Genomic DNA, 18898 nt, shown 5'->3' on the forward strand with positions numbered 1-18898 from the left:
GATGCTCACTTGGAACACAAAAAATATCAATGTAAAATCACAAAACACAGGAAACTATCATGGAAGCCACCACTGAAAGGCCCAGATGTGCAAGAAATGTGAGAAGCAAGCTAATCTCAATGCTTGTATTAGTGGGCTGACGGATCAGCCCAGTTGCCTTTATCATATGACATTTTGGCCAATAGATTGGCCCTGTCATCTCCTAAGGGTTAAATGACTCCGAAACAATGAAAGGCAAAGTTGGTCTAAGCAGAACTTGAACTCAGAATGTAAAGATGGCATGCTAACAATTTTGCCAGCTTGCCACGTAATTAATAAGAGATAATACTTACAGTTTTGATGTTAAACTGTCTTTCTTCTTCAAGTCATCTTTTTTATCATGAAAATCACTCCAGTGTTCTCTCTCACTGGAGCTGAGACTCTGGAACATGTCTGCAGAATTGCTACTTTTCTCCAGTCTTTCAGCTCGTCTTTTTGAAGCACTATCTCTTATGTTTTTCAAAGAGCTTTGCATCTAGCAATGTTGGAAAACAAAAAGAGATTAAAAAGCAACTAAAATTATAATTAAAAAATAAATAAATCAATAAAAATAAATTTTAAAATTTAATCTCCACGATCATCACTGACACTAACTTCTACTAAAAGTAACACAAGGCCACACATTTTAGGTGATGGTATAGTCATCGTGGGCCAGCAGGTTCCCTTGGAACCCCAGCATATTTTATTTAAATGATTCTATGTCTCATGACTTTTTATTGTCAATAGTTTATGTGTGCACATCCAAATTTTTTAAGTTAAAAATTTCCAGTCATATGGATGTTATTGCATAAAATATGGTCATTAGGGTTCAACTGGACCCTATTGGCCTTCTGTGAAATTATTTCTTTCTCTTCTTTTCTCAGATATTCCGATGAACCATAAGTCAATTTTCTTCATATTTGTACTGGTATAAATCGATATACATTTTGTTATATTTTATATTTAGTGCTCCATGTATAGTTTATAAACTATAAAATAAAGTTCTAAATTTCTTGCTCTGTATCATGCACTCACACACATATACAAGATTAAACAAATATTACTTTATGGATAGTGTAGAAATGCGCAAAAATAAAAGGAGACCCCAATGGCCCTTTTGTGTAATTCCAACCCTGCCAGCCCACAAAAGTTAAATTGACTACCAATGCTTGACTGGTTCTTTATTTTATTGACCCCCAAAAGATAAAAGACAAAGCTAACTTGAAGTTTAAAATTAGAAAGCAAAGAGATATAATTAAATTCAGATGACACTTTTTCCATTGCTCAATCAATGTTTTCCTATAATCACAAATAATGGTTTCAAATTTTGGCTCAAAACCTAAAATTTCAGGGTAGGGGCTAAGTTGATTACATCGATCCCAGTGTTTAACTGGTATTTATTTTATTGACCCCAGAAAGAATGAAAGGTAAAGTTGACCTCAGCAGAATTTGAACTCAGAACATAAAGATGTATGAAATGCCAGCAAGTGTTTTGCCCAGCATGTTAAATATTCAGCCAGCTCACCACCTTCCTATGATCGCTGATATTGCCACCAAAATTTTAATGGTTTTTAACAAAGATAAGGATTTTTGTATATTCTTCTACTGATGAACAATCAACCAAGCCATTCATTATCACAATGCTCACCAATTCCATTAACACTCACTTCTAAAAATAAAAAAAAAGTGGAAAATAAAAAATCAGTGCTAGGAAAACCAATGATAGAGGCACAATGGCCCAGTGGTTAGGGCAGCATACTCGCGGTCGGAGGATCATGGTTTCGATTCCCAGGTTGTGCGTTGTGTGTGTTTATTGAGCAAAAACACCTAAAAGCTCCATGAGGCTCCAGCGGGGGGGGGGGGGGGGGCGACCCCTGTTGTACTCTTTCGCCACAATTTTCTCTCACTCTCTCTTCCTGTTTCTTGAGTAATGCTGCGATGGACGGCATCCTGTCCAACTGGGGGAGAACACATACGCCACAGAAATCAGGAAACCGGGTCCATGAGCCCGGCTAGGCTAGAAAAGGCCGACGTTTTTTTTAATAAAACCAATGCCAGGAAAACCAATGCAATCAGCCAATTTGTCTGATAGTACAATCAAATCATACTCAATAAAACAGCAGTTCTCTCTCTCTAAAACTGAAACCACATGCCATAAATTTTTGGGACAGTATGTTTAAGTATATATAAAATCAAAACAATAGCAATCACAACATCCAAGTTAATGAGGATTGAAGACAAACGAATGAACACGTGTCTTCAATGTGGGTAGTACAAGTTTGAATAGGTATCTTTCGATATCAAAGCCAGTTCAACAAGGACCGATCAGGTATACTCAACAAGCAGAACAACAACCGATACTACTACTACTACTACTACTACTTCCTTCCATCTAAGCTTCAGGAGGCAATCCCTCCAGCTTAGTGGTTTCCACTCCATTTAAATTCTGATAGCTGGGGGTTGTGAGCATCCCCACTCCTGTTTGTGCAGACGAAGTTGACGTCACACCTGAATAGTGGAGTTTCCACCCTTCATTTAAATCTATGGTACCAGAGCTATGTAAACTCATAGAGGAGAAGACAACTGAGTATATCTAGCTGGGTAGCATTTGGCCTCCTTCACTAGTTCCTACTCATAAACTGTAAGGATTGAGATGTCTCAATTCCTAATCATTGATGGTCGATACCTCCTGAGGAACACCTGCTGCTGCTGCTGCTTTTTTTTTGTTGTTGTTGTTAAGCAACAAGACAGATAAGGGTGATTAGGTGATGGTCTAGGGCTTAGGGGCAGGAGACCCCAGACCTTGGGAAAAAAAAAAAACTTTGGTCATCTTGTTGTAGTCGAGAGCTCTTCATTGATGCCCGACACCACTGGGAGGTGGCCCTCGAAGTCGATGAAAATGGAGATCTCCAGGTCCAAATTCTTGGACGGTTGCTGCTGCTGCTGCTGCCACTGCCAAAAGCACCACCACCACAAGAAAGCATAACCAACAATCCAACCCACACCAAAGCTAATGTCATCTCAAGGACAATAAACGTTTCCTATCATATTTTATTCCCGTCTTTGTACTCTGCTATGAATCAGAAGATTTCTGCATTATACTAACCTCATCAGGAGTACCAAATGCAGTATAGGAAGAGTGATTGATATCAGGAGAGTTGGAAAATAACTGCATTTCACTGCGACTGCTGCTACTGCTGCTGCTGCAACTGCGGCTGGAAGCAGATCCTCGTGCCAAAGCTGGTTTCATAGGTATGGGCGAGTCATCCACATCTTTTGCTATAATTACCATATTGACAAATAAAATATTCCCAATTAAACACTTTCATGATAATTTCACCATTATGAAAAATATATTATATATATATATATAAATTTAATAAAGGAATGTGTATAGTTTTGAATAAATCACAATTATAATGGCGAGGGTTACAAAAACCCTTGCATGTCTAGAAATAGCAGTCAAAACCACCATAAGGTACTTATAAGCACTCATGTTCTATCTCTTCACAATAAAACTGTTGGCGGGTGACATGACAAAGTTCAAAACTTAAAATAAAAGGTTAATTCTCTATTGCAATTTCTAAGTTAGGAACCTGAAGGTTCCATTCTTCTTTTGAAGAGAATATTCCTGTAGATACAAATAGACACACACAAAAAAAGACACCTTGGGGTTTACATGTGTCCTGACCAGCAACAATAATGTGTCAACCTCTATCTACACATTCAAATTCTGAATTCCAACATCATGGACAGCATTTATAAGAAAAGACCAGTAAATTAAGTCACAAGTTTTGAATATGAGTGCTTATAGTGGCCTTATGGTGGTTTTGACTGCTATTTCTAGACATGCAAGGGATTTTGCAACCCTCTCCATTATAATTGTGATTTATTCATAATTATACACATTCCTTTATGAAATTTATGATTACATGTTTGGCCATTGATATATTTGTAAATAAGTATGCATTGCTTATGATATATCATTCGTAATGTATTTTTACATTCCTCTTTAATTATATATATATATATATATATATATATATATATATATATATATATATAGGGAGATGTACTTGCATAGCAAGTGACCTGATCTGAGATCGTGTGCTGGAACGAAAACAATTGCAGCGTAGAAGGTGTTTATAAGCCATTTAAGAAACACACAAGATCCATTAGATTCACTTCAACATTTAAATTTAATTTTTCATAATTTGTTTATATATATATACATATATATATATATATATACATATATATATATATATATATATATATATATATTATATATATATATATATATATATAATATATATATATATATGTATATATATATATGTATATATATATATGTATATATATATATGTATATATATGTGTGTATATATATATATCGGTTCTCGCGGTTAAAATATAATGTTTGCTGGATAGACCACGTGGGTGGAATGGGGAGTGCAGAATTTTACGCCTGCGCATTTTGAATTTGTTGACACTGTTTAGTTGGAGTGGTTCATCTGAAGCGACAAGTTCGCTGATAGGTAAAGTTCCTTCTTTTTAGTGTTTCCAAATCCAAATTAAGAAATTTTGAGCTGACGAAAGAAATGCTGATTTTATTTGGCTAATCTTGAAACGTTGACGTACTCAAACGATCTATGTACTTGTGATATTTTTCTGTATTTACCCCCAAACCTTCGTGAGCTGTCTAGAGTAAACATTATCTGAGAGAAATTTTCTTTAAGTAGTAGAAATGCTAAGAAAATTTTTTTTGGCTGCTATTTCTACTAAGTTCAGTATGTGGCAAAGTAATTTATTTTACTAAGCCCTAATTATATAATATATATATATATATATATACATATACACACACACACACACATATATATATATACACATATATATATTTACATATCATAATGAAGTATGGAGAATTATATATCTTCAGAATTTATTTATTAAAAGTATTTTTTTCATATTCCATTCCAACACTTGTTTCAGTTGGATAAGTGTCCCAGTGTTTTTCGATATAACAGTTACGTTCATTTAGCAGATTATATTTAATCAATTGCAATACATACAAATCCAAAGGTTGAGAATCATACACAGCTTTATTCAAGGTGTTAACCATACAAGTGGGTGAAGCAAATAGGTGACCTTGTTTCACCCACCTGTATGAATTGCTAGAAATAGTAACCAAATCCCACCTCAAAGCAAACTCTAAAATTTTGAAAATGGGAAGGATAAATTTGATGCTGCTGCCTTAGACACACAGAGTCTGGATTAATGATGGAATCATTACATCTAATACGTGAAATTAAAAATTTTCACCAAATAGTAGTGCTTGTAATTTTAAGAATTTGTGAGAAGGGGAAAAAAAAAACTGAAATTATAAAAAAAATTAAATTTTATTAAAAGTTAACAAGCAAAGGAAAACAACTCACTATTGATTGGAAATAACTTTGATCGGGAATGCTTTGACAAATCTTCATGACTTTTGCTACTTGCCCAAAATGCTTTGTCTTTAGAATCTAAAAAATATTTTCAGATATATATATATATTATAATAAGATATATATATAATATATATATATATATATATTACACATATATGTATGTATGTTTATAATATATTATGTGTGTGTGTGTATATATATATATATATATATATATATATATATATAATATATATATGCATATACATTTATATATATATATATATATATATATAAATGAAAGAATGGAGTTGAATGACGATTTAACAAAATTCCTTTATTCTCGACATATGTTTCGAAGGCTCCATATTCCTAATTTCGAAGGAATAAGGGGTGCATTATGCCGCCTTCTCATCAGGAAAAGCAAGGAACTTATGTAGGCATCAAGATGAAGAAAAGCTCTTAGATGACTAAGAGCTTTTGTTCATCTTGATGCTGACATAAGTTCCTTGTTTTTCCTGATGAGAAGGCGGCATAATGCACCCCTTATTCCTTTGAAATTAGGAATATGGAGCCTTCGAAACATATGTCAAGAATAAAGGAATTTTGTTAAATCGTTGTTCAACTCCATTCTTTCATTTATTTGTATTAAAAAAACACACAAATTTCCACATGAAAGCATGTGATCTCTGCCCTTGGCATGTAGCTTCAACCGTGTTTTTCTGATGTGAATTTGCTACCCAGGTATCGGTTAACCGAATTATCCATACTAAGATAATTCATTCAACTACTTATATATATATATATATATATATATATATATATATGTATATATTATATTATAATACACACACACACATATATATGTATGTTTGTATATATATTATACAACACACACACACACACACATATATATATATATACATGTATGTATATGTGTGTGTAATTTCCATCCATCCATCCATCCATCCATCCACCCACCCAGCCATCCACCCATCCATCCATCGACACACAGAGTTTTGAGCCTCCTCTGGACTGCCTTCACCACCCTCCAGTTGCTTATAACCTTTCAGAGGTATACAGGAACTCTTTTATAACTTGGTGCTTATAGTCAAATAAGGAGAAGATCTGGAGAAGGAATTCCAACACAAACTTGAAATCTGGAACTGAAGGGACTCAGAGAAAACTTACAAATAATTAAAGTTTCAAGAAGTAGGAAAGAAGACAGGCTTTAGATCTCGAATCTGAGAGGCTGATTTCAATCTATCTGACAGCAATGTAAAATATTCTCAAAAAAGCAATTGGAGTTATTAAGAAATCAAAAAATCAATGGTCATGGCATAAATGTTCTAAGGTCCCAGATTCCCTTTTGGTTCTTAAGCACAATTCTATGCCTAGATCTAAAGCCACAATGAAGTTTTGAGATATAGTATTCGTGATATTGGAATTGATTTGGTGTGTGGTGATTTGAACCAAAGTATTAAAACATTAGCAATAATGGACAATAATGGACAGAATGGAAATATTCCTAAAATTAATGCAATCTAAAAGTCTTGGTTTTACTTTTGTGGAGAACCCTAGAATGCTTCTCAAAAAGTACAATATGTAGAAATATGCTACAGGGGTGTCCTTAAAAAGAATTGGTTAAGCTTGAGATATAAAAGCTATGAGCAATACCAAAATAAATAAATAAATCACAAACATTTTGTTTAAGAATTTTTGCTTTACTTTCATGGATCTAACAAAATTCTTGTCAGCTCAAAATCCACACCCTTTCACTTTGTATATAGGAAGCACCAATTACGTTTCTCTAGCAATCAGCAGCCATGTCAGCAATGTACCAATTTTACTTGGCACACTGCTCTGTTATTGAAAAATCACAGGTGACATGTTTTGCAGGCCTGTTCCACAAATTTAGTAATTTCTTTCTACATTATTATGGATATTAATCAATGCAAACTGAACTAAAGAAATTGCCATCTCGCAAAAACATAGAAATAGAGAAATAATTTTTCCCCAATTGACACAGCTTCAATGTTAATTTGCCTTCATTATTAACATTGTTTGTTTGTCAAATGAACAATTAGCTACAACAGAAAGTAGTTCTCTTTCTCTTGTTCTCTCTCTCTTTCCCTCTTTCACACACACACACACTTCCATTGATTTCTAAGTTATTGATGGAATGTTAATTCAGCCCTTCGCCCAATGTATAATGAATAGATTATTATGTTGACAAGAGTATCATTTTCAGTGTATTGTACTGAAAATACAAATCTGACATTTTTGCTGTTTTAAACCAAACAAAGTCACTCTTTCCACTGCATACAAACCTGTTGACCAAAGTAAATTGAATAGGCCAGTGTTCGAAAATAAATACACAAGTCTATAGTAGAAGACATTTGGCTAGGGCACCAGGCTGTGGGTGCTTATGAAGTGAATTTCTAAGCCATATAGTCATGCCTGCACCACTAAGTGAAATACTACATAATGGTACTTCAGTTATATCTGAAATGAAGCATTTGATAAAACATCACTACCAAAGTTGCTTAAACTTACAGGAATTTTTTCTAAAGCAGGATAAATTTTTTTCTTAAAATCCAACAGAATGGTAACAAAAAATTAAAACATAGTTGGATTTGAATCATAAAATATATGTGGTGCCTTATCTTCATTTTTTACTCTCAGTAGCATTGACAAATAATTTATGAATTAATCAAGTAGAGTTAAGGTTCTGTCTAAAAACACAATCAACATAACATTCATAATGGATGCTATGCATGACTCTGAGACCAGGAGTACAGTAGCACTATACTCATTTAACAACAGTTTTTACTATGTACATATGTCTGTGTGGGGGTGAGTGTGTGTCTGTATGTGAATTTGATTGCAATAAAGAAAAATATTTTCAAGTAATTACCCAGATCAGAAGAATTTTCTTTAGAACCAACAACAAAAGCTGCTTTTTTAAGTTTTAGCCTTTCAGCATCAGTTCCAGGCAGACTTGGTGATTTGCGACTGCCAACATCAGATAACTTTGTTGGCTACAAAGAAATTTATTATATTTAAAAACAGAGCATTCAATATTATGTATATTTTATTCATTAAATATATATTTATTCACTAAGAAAAACTGAAAAAAAAAAATTTTTTTAATTATACAATATAAGTTAAATTTTGCTTAACAAGATTACAGTAGTTTAGAAAAAGACACAGCCAAGAACTCTGAGGCTTAAAGAAGGAACAGTGTAGTGTGAGATACATAGGGTAAAACCATATTGCAAACTTGTCTACCCTAACATACTAGTTGGAAGAATCATATATCAAAATAAGGACTATGAATAAAATGGTAATAGGAACTATTTTTATGGAATAGAAACATATACGTATATATATGCTTCTATTCCTTCATCATTATCATATCATTATTGTTTAAATTCCACTTTTCTATGCTTGCAAGGGTCAGATGGAATTTGTTGAGGCAGATTTTGTCTATGGCTGGGATACCCTTCCTGTCACCAACCCTCGAATTTTCAACCCAGGCAATATTTCCCCATGGCCAGACATGATTTTTGTGAAAGATCAAAGCAATAAGGTCTGTTTATTGATCAACGTGAGTATTGCTTGTGATCATAATATCTTGTCAAAAGAATTTGGTAAGCTCAGAAAATATAAAGATTTACTGATTGAAATAAGGAAAAATGTGGCATCTCAAGGCAAGTAAGATACCAATGATTTTCAGAGCATTTGGAATGATCAAAAAAGGAACTGGAAATTATTTGAGAATGATTGCTGTTTTGCCATCCATGCAAGAAGCATGTTGTGCATACTGAGAAGTGTATTGTTGCTGTGAGAACAATTACAACACATAAATTTTTTCTTCTTTTTTTTTCTTTCACATAAATTGGCTTTGTAAATCTGGAGTGCTTATTTTAACGGTCTATCAGTGAGTTTCTTTGTCCTAGTTGTCAGGAAGACACTCAGCAAGAAACGGAAGGAAAATTGAAAGAAAATTTCATAATAATAATAAGAGCATTCAGAAAACACAAACCTCTGCCAAGGCAACACCATCGTCCTCTCAACAATTAGCCAGAGATGATTTTTGAAATTAGAATATCTGAAATAAACTTGACTGCTCTCACAAACCAGAATACTAAAAGTGAACTCGGCCACTCTCAAAAATTAAGTAAAAAAACTGGAAAAATAATCCAGAATCCTTGTCCAGTACCGGATCAATCCCAAAATCTAATTAGTTTGTGCCAGTCATGAGACCAAACATTCCTGAAAGTTTCATTCGAATCCATCCAGCAGTTCTTGAGATATCTTGACCATAGACAAACAAACAAACAAACACAACTGAAAACAATACCTCCACCTCCGCTAAGGCAGAGGTAATAATGAAGTGTGGATAATTTCTTTGAAGTTCTTATTGTGGTGAGGGATGTGGTATTATTCTTTGTTGAAATTATTGTTATTGCACATTATTTTGAATAATGTTTTACTGCTTAAATTTTGTGGTTTATGTTGGACACAAGAATGTTAGTCTTCTGCTTTGCTTTGGTTTATTTTACACATATCTTTGTTGTTAGTTCTTTATCAAATGTCTTCTTTGCACTATTCTTAACTATTATAAAACGATAAAAACATGTATTTATTATTGTGGTTTAGCTATAAGTTAGCCCTGACCAAACAAACTTATAGTCAAGCTTGATTATACTATCTTTTTCTTTATAAGGATTATATTATAGGTGTAGGAGTGGCTTACAAACCACATGGTTCTGGTTTCAGTCCCACTGCGTGGCACCTTCGGCCAACCAAAGCCTTGTGAGTGGATTTGGTAGACGGAAACTGAAAGAAGCCTATCGTATATATGTATATATATATATATGTGTGTATGTGTGTGTGTATATGTTTGTGTCTGTGTTTGTCCCCCCAACATCACTTGACAACCAACGGTGGTGTGTTTACGTCCCTGTAACATAGCGGTTGGGTAAAAGAGACTGATAGAATAAGTACTAGGCTTACAAAGAACAAGTCCTGGGGTCAATTTGCTCGACTAAAGGCGGTGATCCAGCATGGCCACAGTCAAATGACTGAAACGAGTGAAAGAGTAAAGAGTAAAAGCGTATCCAATTGGCTCTTCCTTTTTTCAGAAGATGGGATATGATTTGAGGGAGATTTTGCTACCATTTCCAAATGACCAAATTCAAGGTTACCCTCACTGAAAAACGTGCTGTTGTTAGTGATGATGACAACGCTGATGAAAACAACAACGAGTTGTGAAAAACTCTAGTGTAATCAACTTCAGATATGCTGCAAATTATCCAACATCACATCAGCTCTCAAAAAGACCGTCTCACAAGCAGAAAGAGAACTGAGATTGTATGGCCATGAATCAAGATCAAGCAGCCATGCAAAGATCATTCTTCACAGAACTGAAGTGTGGAGCAAGAACGCATGATGGGGACAGAAATGTGTGTGTGTGGGGGGGGGGGGGGAAGAATGTATCTTTCTTTTATTTTTCTTTTACTTGTTTCAGTCATTTGACTGCGGCCATGCTGGAGCATCACTTCGATGGGTTTTAGTCAAATTGACCCCAGGACTTATTTTTTATTATCTAGTCCTTATTTCATTGGTCTCTTTTGCCAAACCGCTAAATTATGGGGACATAAACACACCAATACTGGTTGTCAAGTAGGGGAGGGTGCAAGATAGATGGCACAAAGACACATACATAGCTATATTACATGTTTATATATATGTGTATATATACGATGGGCTTCTTTCAGTTTCCATCTACCAATTCCACTTACAAGGCTTTGCCCAGTCCAAGGCCATAGTAGAAGACACTGGCCCAAGGTGCTATGCAGTGGGACTGGACCCAGAACCATGTGATTGTGAAGCAAGTTTCTTATTTCTTATTTCTTTATTGCCCACAAGGGGCTAAACATAGAGGGGACAAACAAGGACAAAGGAATTAAGTCGATTACATCAACCCCAGTGCATAACTGGTACTTAATTTATCGACCCTGAAAGGATCGAAGGCAAAGTCAACCTCGGCGGAATTTGAACTCAGAACGTAATGTCAGACGAAATACCTATTTCTTTACCACCTACAAGGGGCTAAACACAGAGAGGACAAACAAGGACAGACAAACGGATTAAGTCGATTATATCGACCCCAGTGTGTAACTGGTACTTATTTAATCGACCCCGAAAGGATGAAAGGCAAAGTCGACCTCTGCGGAATTTGAACTCAGAACGTAGCGGTAGACAAAATACCGCTAAGCATTTCGCCCAGCATGCTAACAATTCTGCCAGCTCGCCGCCTTTGTGAAGCAAGTTTCTTACCACAAAGCCATACTTGCACCTACTTTGCATAGACAACATCAAGAAATGGATGAGTAAATTATTAATGGAAACCTAAGATCTGGCCAGTAAGCAAATTGTAACATCCCCCATTATCATTACAAAACAAATACATGATTTTGACTAATCATTTCAGATGCATTGTCATAAATAAATGAATTTAAAATCATTAAAAACAAATGAAAAGTAATAAAGCAGAGAACAATCAAACTGGTCTTCATCTCAATCTTAGTTTGAAATTAATTATAATGATACTATTAGTTTCAAAATGATTTTTAATTTTGAGATTTAAATAGAAAACTCAAAACTTATATTTCCGAAAGTGAAAGAGTAATATTATTTTGTTAAAGAGATCCTTATCAAACACACTCTTTGTTAAATATAAAATATAGGAATTTTATTGGAAACTAAACTAGAAAGAAATGTAAATCAATGGAGGTGTAAATCAATTTTTTAAAAAAACCTATAGGATATTTGAATACTTAAAAACAGTACTGTTCTAGAACATTTAATAGTTATTTTAAATGTTAAAAATAAAACCCTTTATTTTTTTTTGTCAGAGCTCTTTCATCACACATACTGTGACCTCTTCAGTGATTCTCTATCCCATGTGTCTCCAAGCAGAACAAGCAGCAACATATGAGATAGAGAGTCGCTGAAGAGGTCACAAAACATCTTTACATCATCAACATCATCATCATCACCGTTTAACGTTTGCCTTCTATGCTGGCAAGGGTGGGACCATATGTCCCACCTTGCCCAACGAAACAAAAAAAAACACTTACCTGTGTTGGAGCAGAAGAAGGTAAATCATCATACAGTTTATTTTGCTGGTTTTTCTCATCACCTTCCCATGGAAGTTTGTTTTTACCTTTGCCAGCACTAAGGAATCGCTTTGTAACTACAGGATAATCATCTGGAGATGATGCAGACGAGCTTTCATTAATGGACACGTTTTCGTTCTCTACTGACTCATACCGGGCCGAGCTGCTGCCACCACTGGCAGCTGCCTGAACCCATTCTATGTCAGCATTCTGTGTGTCCCCTGTTATTTTTCTTTGTGCAGCTGAAGAGGGTGCTGGCATAGCATAGTCGACTAAACCATCTTCGTCAAGTCGAGGGAGGTGTCTACGAGCCAGGCGGGCTTGAACGGCAATCATAAGGCCCTTTGATGAACTGTGGCGTGACTCTTCCAAATCAACTACCTGGAAAAAAGTGTGCAAAGAAATACTCAATGTAGCAGCAGTGGACATTTATGTAGATATAATAATTTATTACATAGACTAAATTTCTTGTGTGAAGAATTAAGTAACATTTTGTAAGCAGCCTTGAGGAGACAAACGTGCAAGAATTCAAATATAGTCAAAGTTAGTAGGTTGAAACTAAGTTACTTAAAGGTGAACTCAGAGTATACTAGAATATTGCTATCACTTCAGAGCTGATTGACTGTTATTCTCATTTCACATCTGATTGATATTTGTCTGATTTTGCAGGTGATGTATTACTCTGGTTTCACATCTGATTGGATACCAAGTGAAAAGAACTTACAAAAATATTAGTATGGTTAAGAGGTTTGCTCTTGAACTACACACGGTTCCACAGTTGATTTTAAGTGCATAACATCTTGGGTAAATATTCTCTTTAGTAGGTTTTGGTTTACCAATTCCTTATGAGTAGAATTTGGTAGACTGAAAGTGCAGAAACCTGTCTCACAAACACATACATACACAACATCTACATATAGATATATATACAGATACACATAAACATATATACATACACACAAACACACACACACACACATATGCACACACACACACAAATACACAGACACGCACACACAGATATGTATGTATGTATGTATGTATGTATGTATGTATGTATGTATGTATGTATGTATGTATGTATGTATGTATGTATGCATGCATATATGTATGTATGCATATATGTATGTCTCTTCTATTTTTTAATTATTATAAATCTTCCACTCAGGAGAGGGCTGGTTTGCAACAAAGATACAAGGCTCCATCTTTGGGATGTAGTTAACACAAACAAATTCACATTTGGAACTTGAAAAAAGTCTTGCATATTTTTACTGTTCCACTCACAGATTGTACTTGTAATGTACGAATCAGCTGGTCAATTTCCCTTTTTGAAAATCCCAGTTTATCCAGATTCTGCTTTAAGCATTTATTAACAAAACCTATGTATGTATGATGTATGTATGTATGTATGCATGCATGCATGTGTGTATGTATGTATGTATGTATGTATGTATGTATAGTGAAGGTGCATGGCTCAGTGGTTAGAGCGTCGAACTAATGATCGTGAGGTTGTGAGTTCGATTCCCAGACTGGGCTGCGTGTTGTGTTCTTGAGCAAGACACTTTATTTCACGTTGCTCCAGTTAACTCATCTGTAGAAATGATGTCACTGGTGCCAAGCTGTATTGGAGCCTTTGCCTTTCCCTTGGATAACATCAGTGCTGTGGAGAGGGGAGGCTGGTATGCATGGGCGACTACTGATCTTCCATAAACAACCTTGCCCGGACTTGTGCCTGGGAGGTTAACTTTCTAGGTGCCATCCTATGGTCATTCATAACCGAAGGGACTCTCCTCCTCATGTATGTATAAAGACAAAATGTTTATTATGATTCAGTAACCTACAGGGGTTTGTCTTTTATTCACAGTCATAATATGGGAAACATTTTTAATGAAACAAAATTATTTAAAATATATTTTAAAATATCGCCTGAATATATGACACTCATTGTTTTTAACTACATCCAAGCTCCGATCCACACATCTCAGAATACCCAGACATAAGAATATATCTATCTACAATAGCCCAGAAGACTACTAAGATACCATCCATCTTTACATTCTAAGTTCAAATTCCACTGATGTCAGCTTTGCCTTTCATCCTTCTGGGGTCAATTAAATAAGGTGGTGAGCTGGCAGAATTGTTAGTATGCCGGGCAAAATGCTTAGCTGCATTTTGTCTGTCTTTATGTTCTGAATTCAAATTCTGCTGAGGTCAACATTGTCTTTCATCCTTTCGGGGTCAATAAATTAAGTACCAGTTGTGTACTGAGGTCGATCTAATCGAATGGCCCCCTCCCCCAAAATTTCAAACCTTGTACCTAGAGTAGAAAAGAATTAATAAGTACCAGTGGAGTAATGGGGTCGATGTAATCAACTTACCCTCACCCCCAAAATTGCCGGCCTTGTGCCAAAATTTGTTTTTCATCCCTTTGCTGGTAGTGGTGGGTCAATAAAATAAAGAGCAGTTGAGAATTGAGGTCAATGTAATCAACTTTCCTTCCCTCCTGAACTTGCTGGCCTTGTGCCAAATTTTGAAACAATTATAATAGGATGCAGAAGAGCAACAACCGTCACATGTCAATTCAGTTTGCTATGTGGCCAGTAACACAAGACAAGCCAACTAGAAATTCTATGAAGATGCTTGACCTGCCGGAAATAGCAGCCAAATCTCCCTGAAATCACTGTCTTAGAAAAGGACTCATTAGAAAATGTAGTCCCTGATATACAAAAACACAGAATGATCACAAGGAGAACATCTTTGATCAGACTGATAATCAAAAGTATTTCAGCTTTTGATTATAGGTCTGACCAAACCATTTTTTTAGAAGTATCTAATACATACCATCTATTGAAAGGGGATTTGGCAGTTATTTCTAACATATCAAATTACCACATAGAGTCTCCTGCCAAACTACTTTTAGTAATTTGCTGAGTTTGTAAACAAATTTGGAGAAAGGGAATCGTGGCTTCATCAAAGCGGATTCAATCAGGTTGAGTAATTGAACAACACTCTCAGCCAGACCCTGCCATGATATACTGTGCCACTGATAAAATAAGAACCATTAACTTATTGGAATAACTAAATCATTAATTGGTTTGGAATTTCTTGCTAATTGTTACTGTTATCACATCATCCCATCCTATGTTATTGTAATCATCCCTGATGAGAGAACAGTAACACAAAGTCAGCTATATAAAAACGTGCAAAGTACGAGAGCAAGTTAAATATTTTACTCTTTACTCTTTTACTTGTTTCAGTCATTTGACTGTGGCCATGCTGGAGCACCGCCTTTAGTTGAGCAAATTGACCCCAGGACTTATTCTTTGTAAGCCTAGTACTTATTCTATCGGTCACACAAACATACACACACACATATATACATATATACGATGTACTTCTTTCAGTTTCCGTCTACCAAATCCACTCAAAGGCTTTGGTCGGCCCGAGGCTATAGTATAAGACATTTGCCCAAGGTGCCACGCAATGGGATTGAACCCGGAACCATGTGGTTGGTAAGCAAGCTACTTACCACACAGCCACTCCTACACCTTACTATTTATAGGTGTTAATTATTGAATCTAATCATCTCAGTTAGATTCAAACAACAAGGAGACACAAAAAGATATGATAGCTCTTTCATGTAGGAGGAGAAAAAAAACAAAGCTAAAAATAAACAGTTTACTTTAAAGGAACCATATTACAATAATTAAAATTAGCCATTAAAAGCAGAACATATACAAGTCGTACAAATTGTCTTTATATCAACAATGGAGAATAGTCTCAAAGATATCTGGATGAGATTATTAATTAACCAAATGAGGATCAAAATCCACACATCTCTTTAGAAGCAATAAGAGATTTCTTTGAAAAAGATATTAATCCTTTTTACTGTAGAAATCTGATATATCCACTCAAAATTTCAGTCTCTCTAACTGCAGAAAGCAGTTTTATGTCCCAATCTATCTTTTGTTGAGGAATGTCATGTTTGGAACTACATTTTGTCGGGATATGTCAGTTCATTGAGGCAACGTGACTTGCAGAAAATACCAATTCTGTTTTTTGGCAGATATTTAGCATATATGTGTGGAAGAGAAACTGGTCATCTATATATATATATATGTGTGTATATATATATATATATGTGTATATATATATATATATATATGTATGTATGTAGGTGGCACGTAAAAAGCACCCACTACACTCTCGGAGTGGTTGGCGTTAGGAAGGGCATCCAGCCGTAGAAACACTGCCAGATCAGACTGGGCCTGATGCAGCCTTCTGGCTTCACAGACCCCAGTTGAACCATCCAACCCATGCTAGCATGGAAAGCGGACGTTAAATGATGATGATGATGATGATGATGATTGCTGGAATAACAATGAAATTTAATTTTGCAGTGAAGGAGTTAAGGAAGTGAACCATTATCACCAGAATACACAAACAGCAGAATGTAAAAAAAAAAAATAGGAAGGTTAATTATTAGTTTGCTATTGTCTGGAATCTACAACAATTGTATAAATTTAAATTTTAAACGTTAGATGCTTAAGTTTGGGTTCAAACAACAATGACTTTTGAATAAACTCTAAATTAATTCAAGTGACAGGCGTTTTGAATAATATAGCGGATGTAATTGCACTATTCAACTATAGGGATGTGATGTCAACAATCAAGGGCCCTGACCAGAACAAAAAGGGTGAGAAGGGAAGTGAGGGAAGGAAGACCAGGGACATGAACAGACATGAGGAGAGCAAGCTAGAGGGATTGGCATTAGTAGCTGCTTTCGTCAGGTGTGATGGGTAGGGCACAAATTTTGGACTTCGTACAGCTGGGTGGCAGACAACGAGGAGATAGATGAACCAGTTTTTATTTCCCCACATCACAGTTCCCTCATACAACAAGCTATTTTGGCAGCAATCTCTGCTGCCCCTTTGGTTTGAACCCTCTTTTCATTGGTCACCATTGATCCTACCCAGCCAAGCATTTTGCAATTAAGACTGCAGTAAACATTTAGAAGGTAAAAATATCTTCAGGGCAAAAATTGACACATAGCCATTCAAATATTTGCCCCGAGGAGATTTTGACCTTCATGAAAGTAAGAAATTGAAATGTATGTACACCATATGAAATTGACTATTATATAAATGAATTGATTTTTTTTCTGTGTTCAAACACTCCATTTTCCTTATATTATATATATATACATACACAAACACACACACACACAAGGGTGTGCTGAAAAGTTCCAGTAAAAGAAAATACAGGAGGATCAGTTAATTATGATTTTATTTAACATATTCCCCTCTCAGATTCATACACTTATTGCAGTGGTCCTTCAGTTTTTTTTCAAGCCCTATAAAAGAACTCAGAAGGTGGGCCTCCAACCAAGTCTTTCATGGTAACTTTAACGCCAGAAACTTCTCAGAACCCCTTCGTATATCTACTCTCTTTTCCTAAGGATCCTACAATGTGGAGGAGTCTTTTTCTTTTCCTCCACACATCTCTGCACACAAACTTTACTAACATTTCATATCCTTTCCTTTTTTTTATTGCTAATAAATCTGTCATAATAATACTAGGCTTTCAATCCATCTACTTTGAATTACAAATAGGGTTTTTAGGAATAACTGTGTTGATCCATCTCACATGATCTAACTTTGTTCATAAAACCAAACGAGGGTGAAGGCTTGTCATTTATTAAAGGATGTGCATTTTATGCACACCACAGTGTGGGTTGGAAGGACTTCAGTAAATTTACAGATTACAAAGCCAAGCTGTGGAGGGAATAAGAATATAAGCACATGCTCTCTATACAAAAGTATGTGTGGGAAAAAAAAAGTGATGGCTGTCTCCTGTTTGACCATTTCACAGTTTGTTGAATTGAATCTATTTTGGATTTCTGGTCTCCTTGATCTTTGACCAGACACACACACACACAATAGATACATACATACACATATACATCTTAGCTGCTTTCTTGTGTATGAGCAAAACCATTGCTAGAAAGAATCATTGAAATGAGTCATGGACGAGAGAGTAAGGTTGACATTGTGCAACTCTACTTCATTTTAAAACAAGTCACTGTACATATGTATGTATCTACATTTGTATATATATATATATATATATATATATATATATATATATATATATATATATATATATATGTATGTATGTATGTATATATCTATATATATATATCTATGACATTAGGAAGGGCATCCAGCCATAGAAACTATGCCAAATCAGACTGATGTCTGG

At 35.2% G+C, this 18898-nt stretch overlaps 1 protein-coding gene across 3 annotated transcripts in view; it reads right to left on the reverse strand.

Moving 5' to 3' along the window:
- Positions 1-18898, reverse strand: part of LOC115222507 (TOG array regulator of axonemal microtubules protein 1-like) — a 108108-nt gene that overhangs the window by 65490 nt on the left and 23720 nt on the right. For all 3 annotated transcript variants that reach the window (XM_036511566.1, XM_036511567.1, XM_029792738.2), the window contains exons 2-6: positions 12599-13018; positions 8365-8488; positions 5457-5543; positions 3125-3297; positions 333-514 (exon numbers count right to left, since the gene is read on the reverse strand). In XM_036511566.1, the coding sequence (XP_036367459.1) occupies positions 333-514; positions 3125-3297; positions 5457-5543; positions 8365-8488; positions 12599-13018 (986 nt within the window). The remainder of the gene's footprint in view (positions 1-332; positions 515-3124; positions 3298-5456; positions 5544-8364; positions 8489-12598; positions 13019-18898) is intronic.

Source organism: Octopus sinensis, linkage group LG20 (assembly GCF_006345805.1).
Source record: "Octopus sinensis linkage group LG20, ASM634580v1, whole genome shotgun sequence".
Taxonomy (NCBI): Eukaryota; Metazoa; Mollusca; class Cephalopoda; order Octopoda; family Octopodidae; genus Octopus; species Octopus sinensis.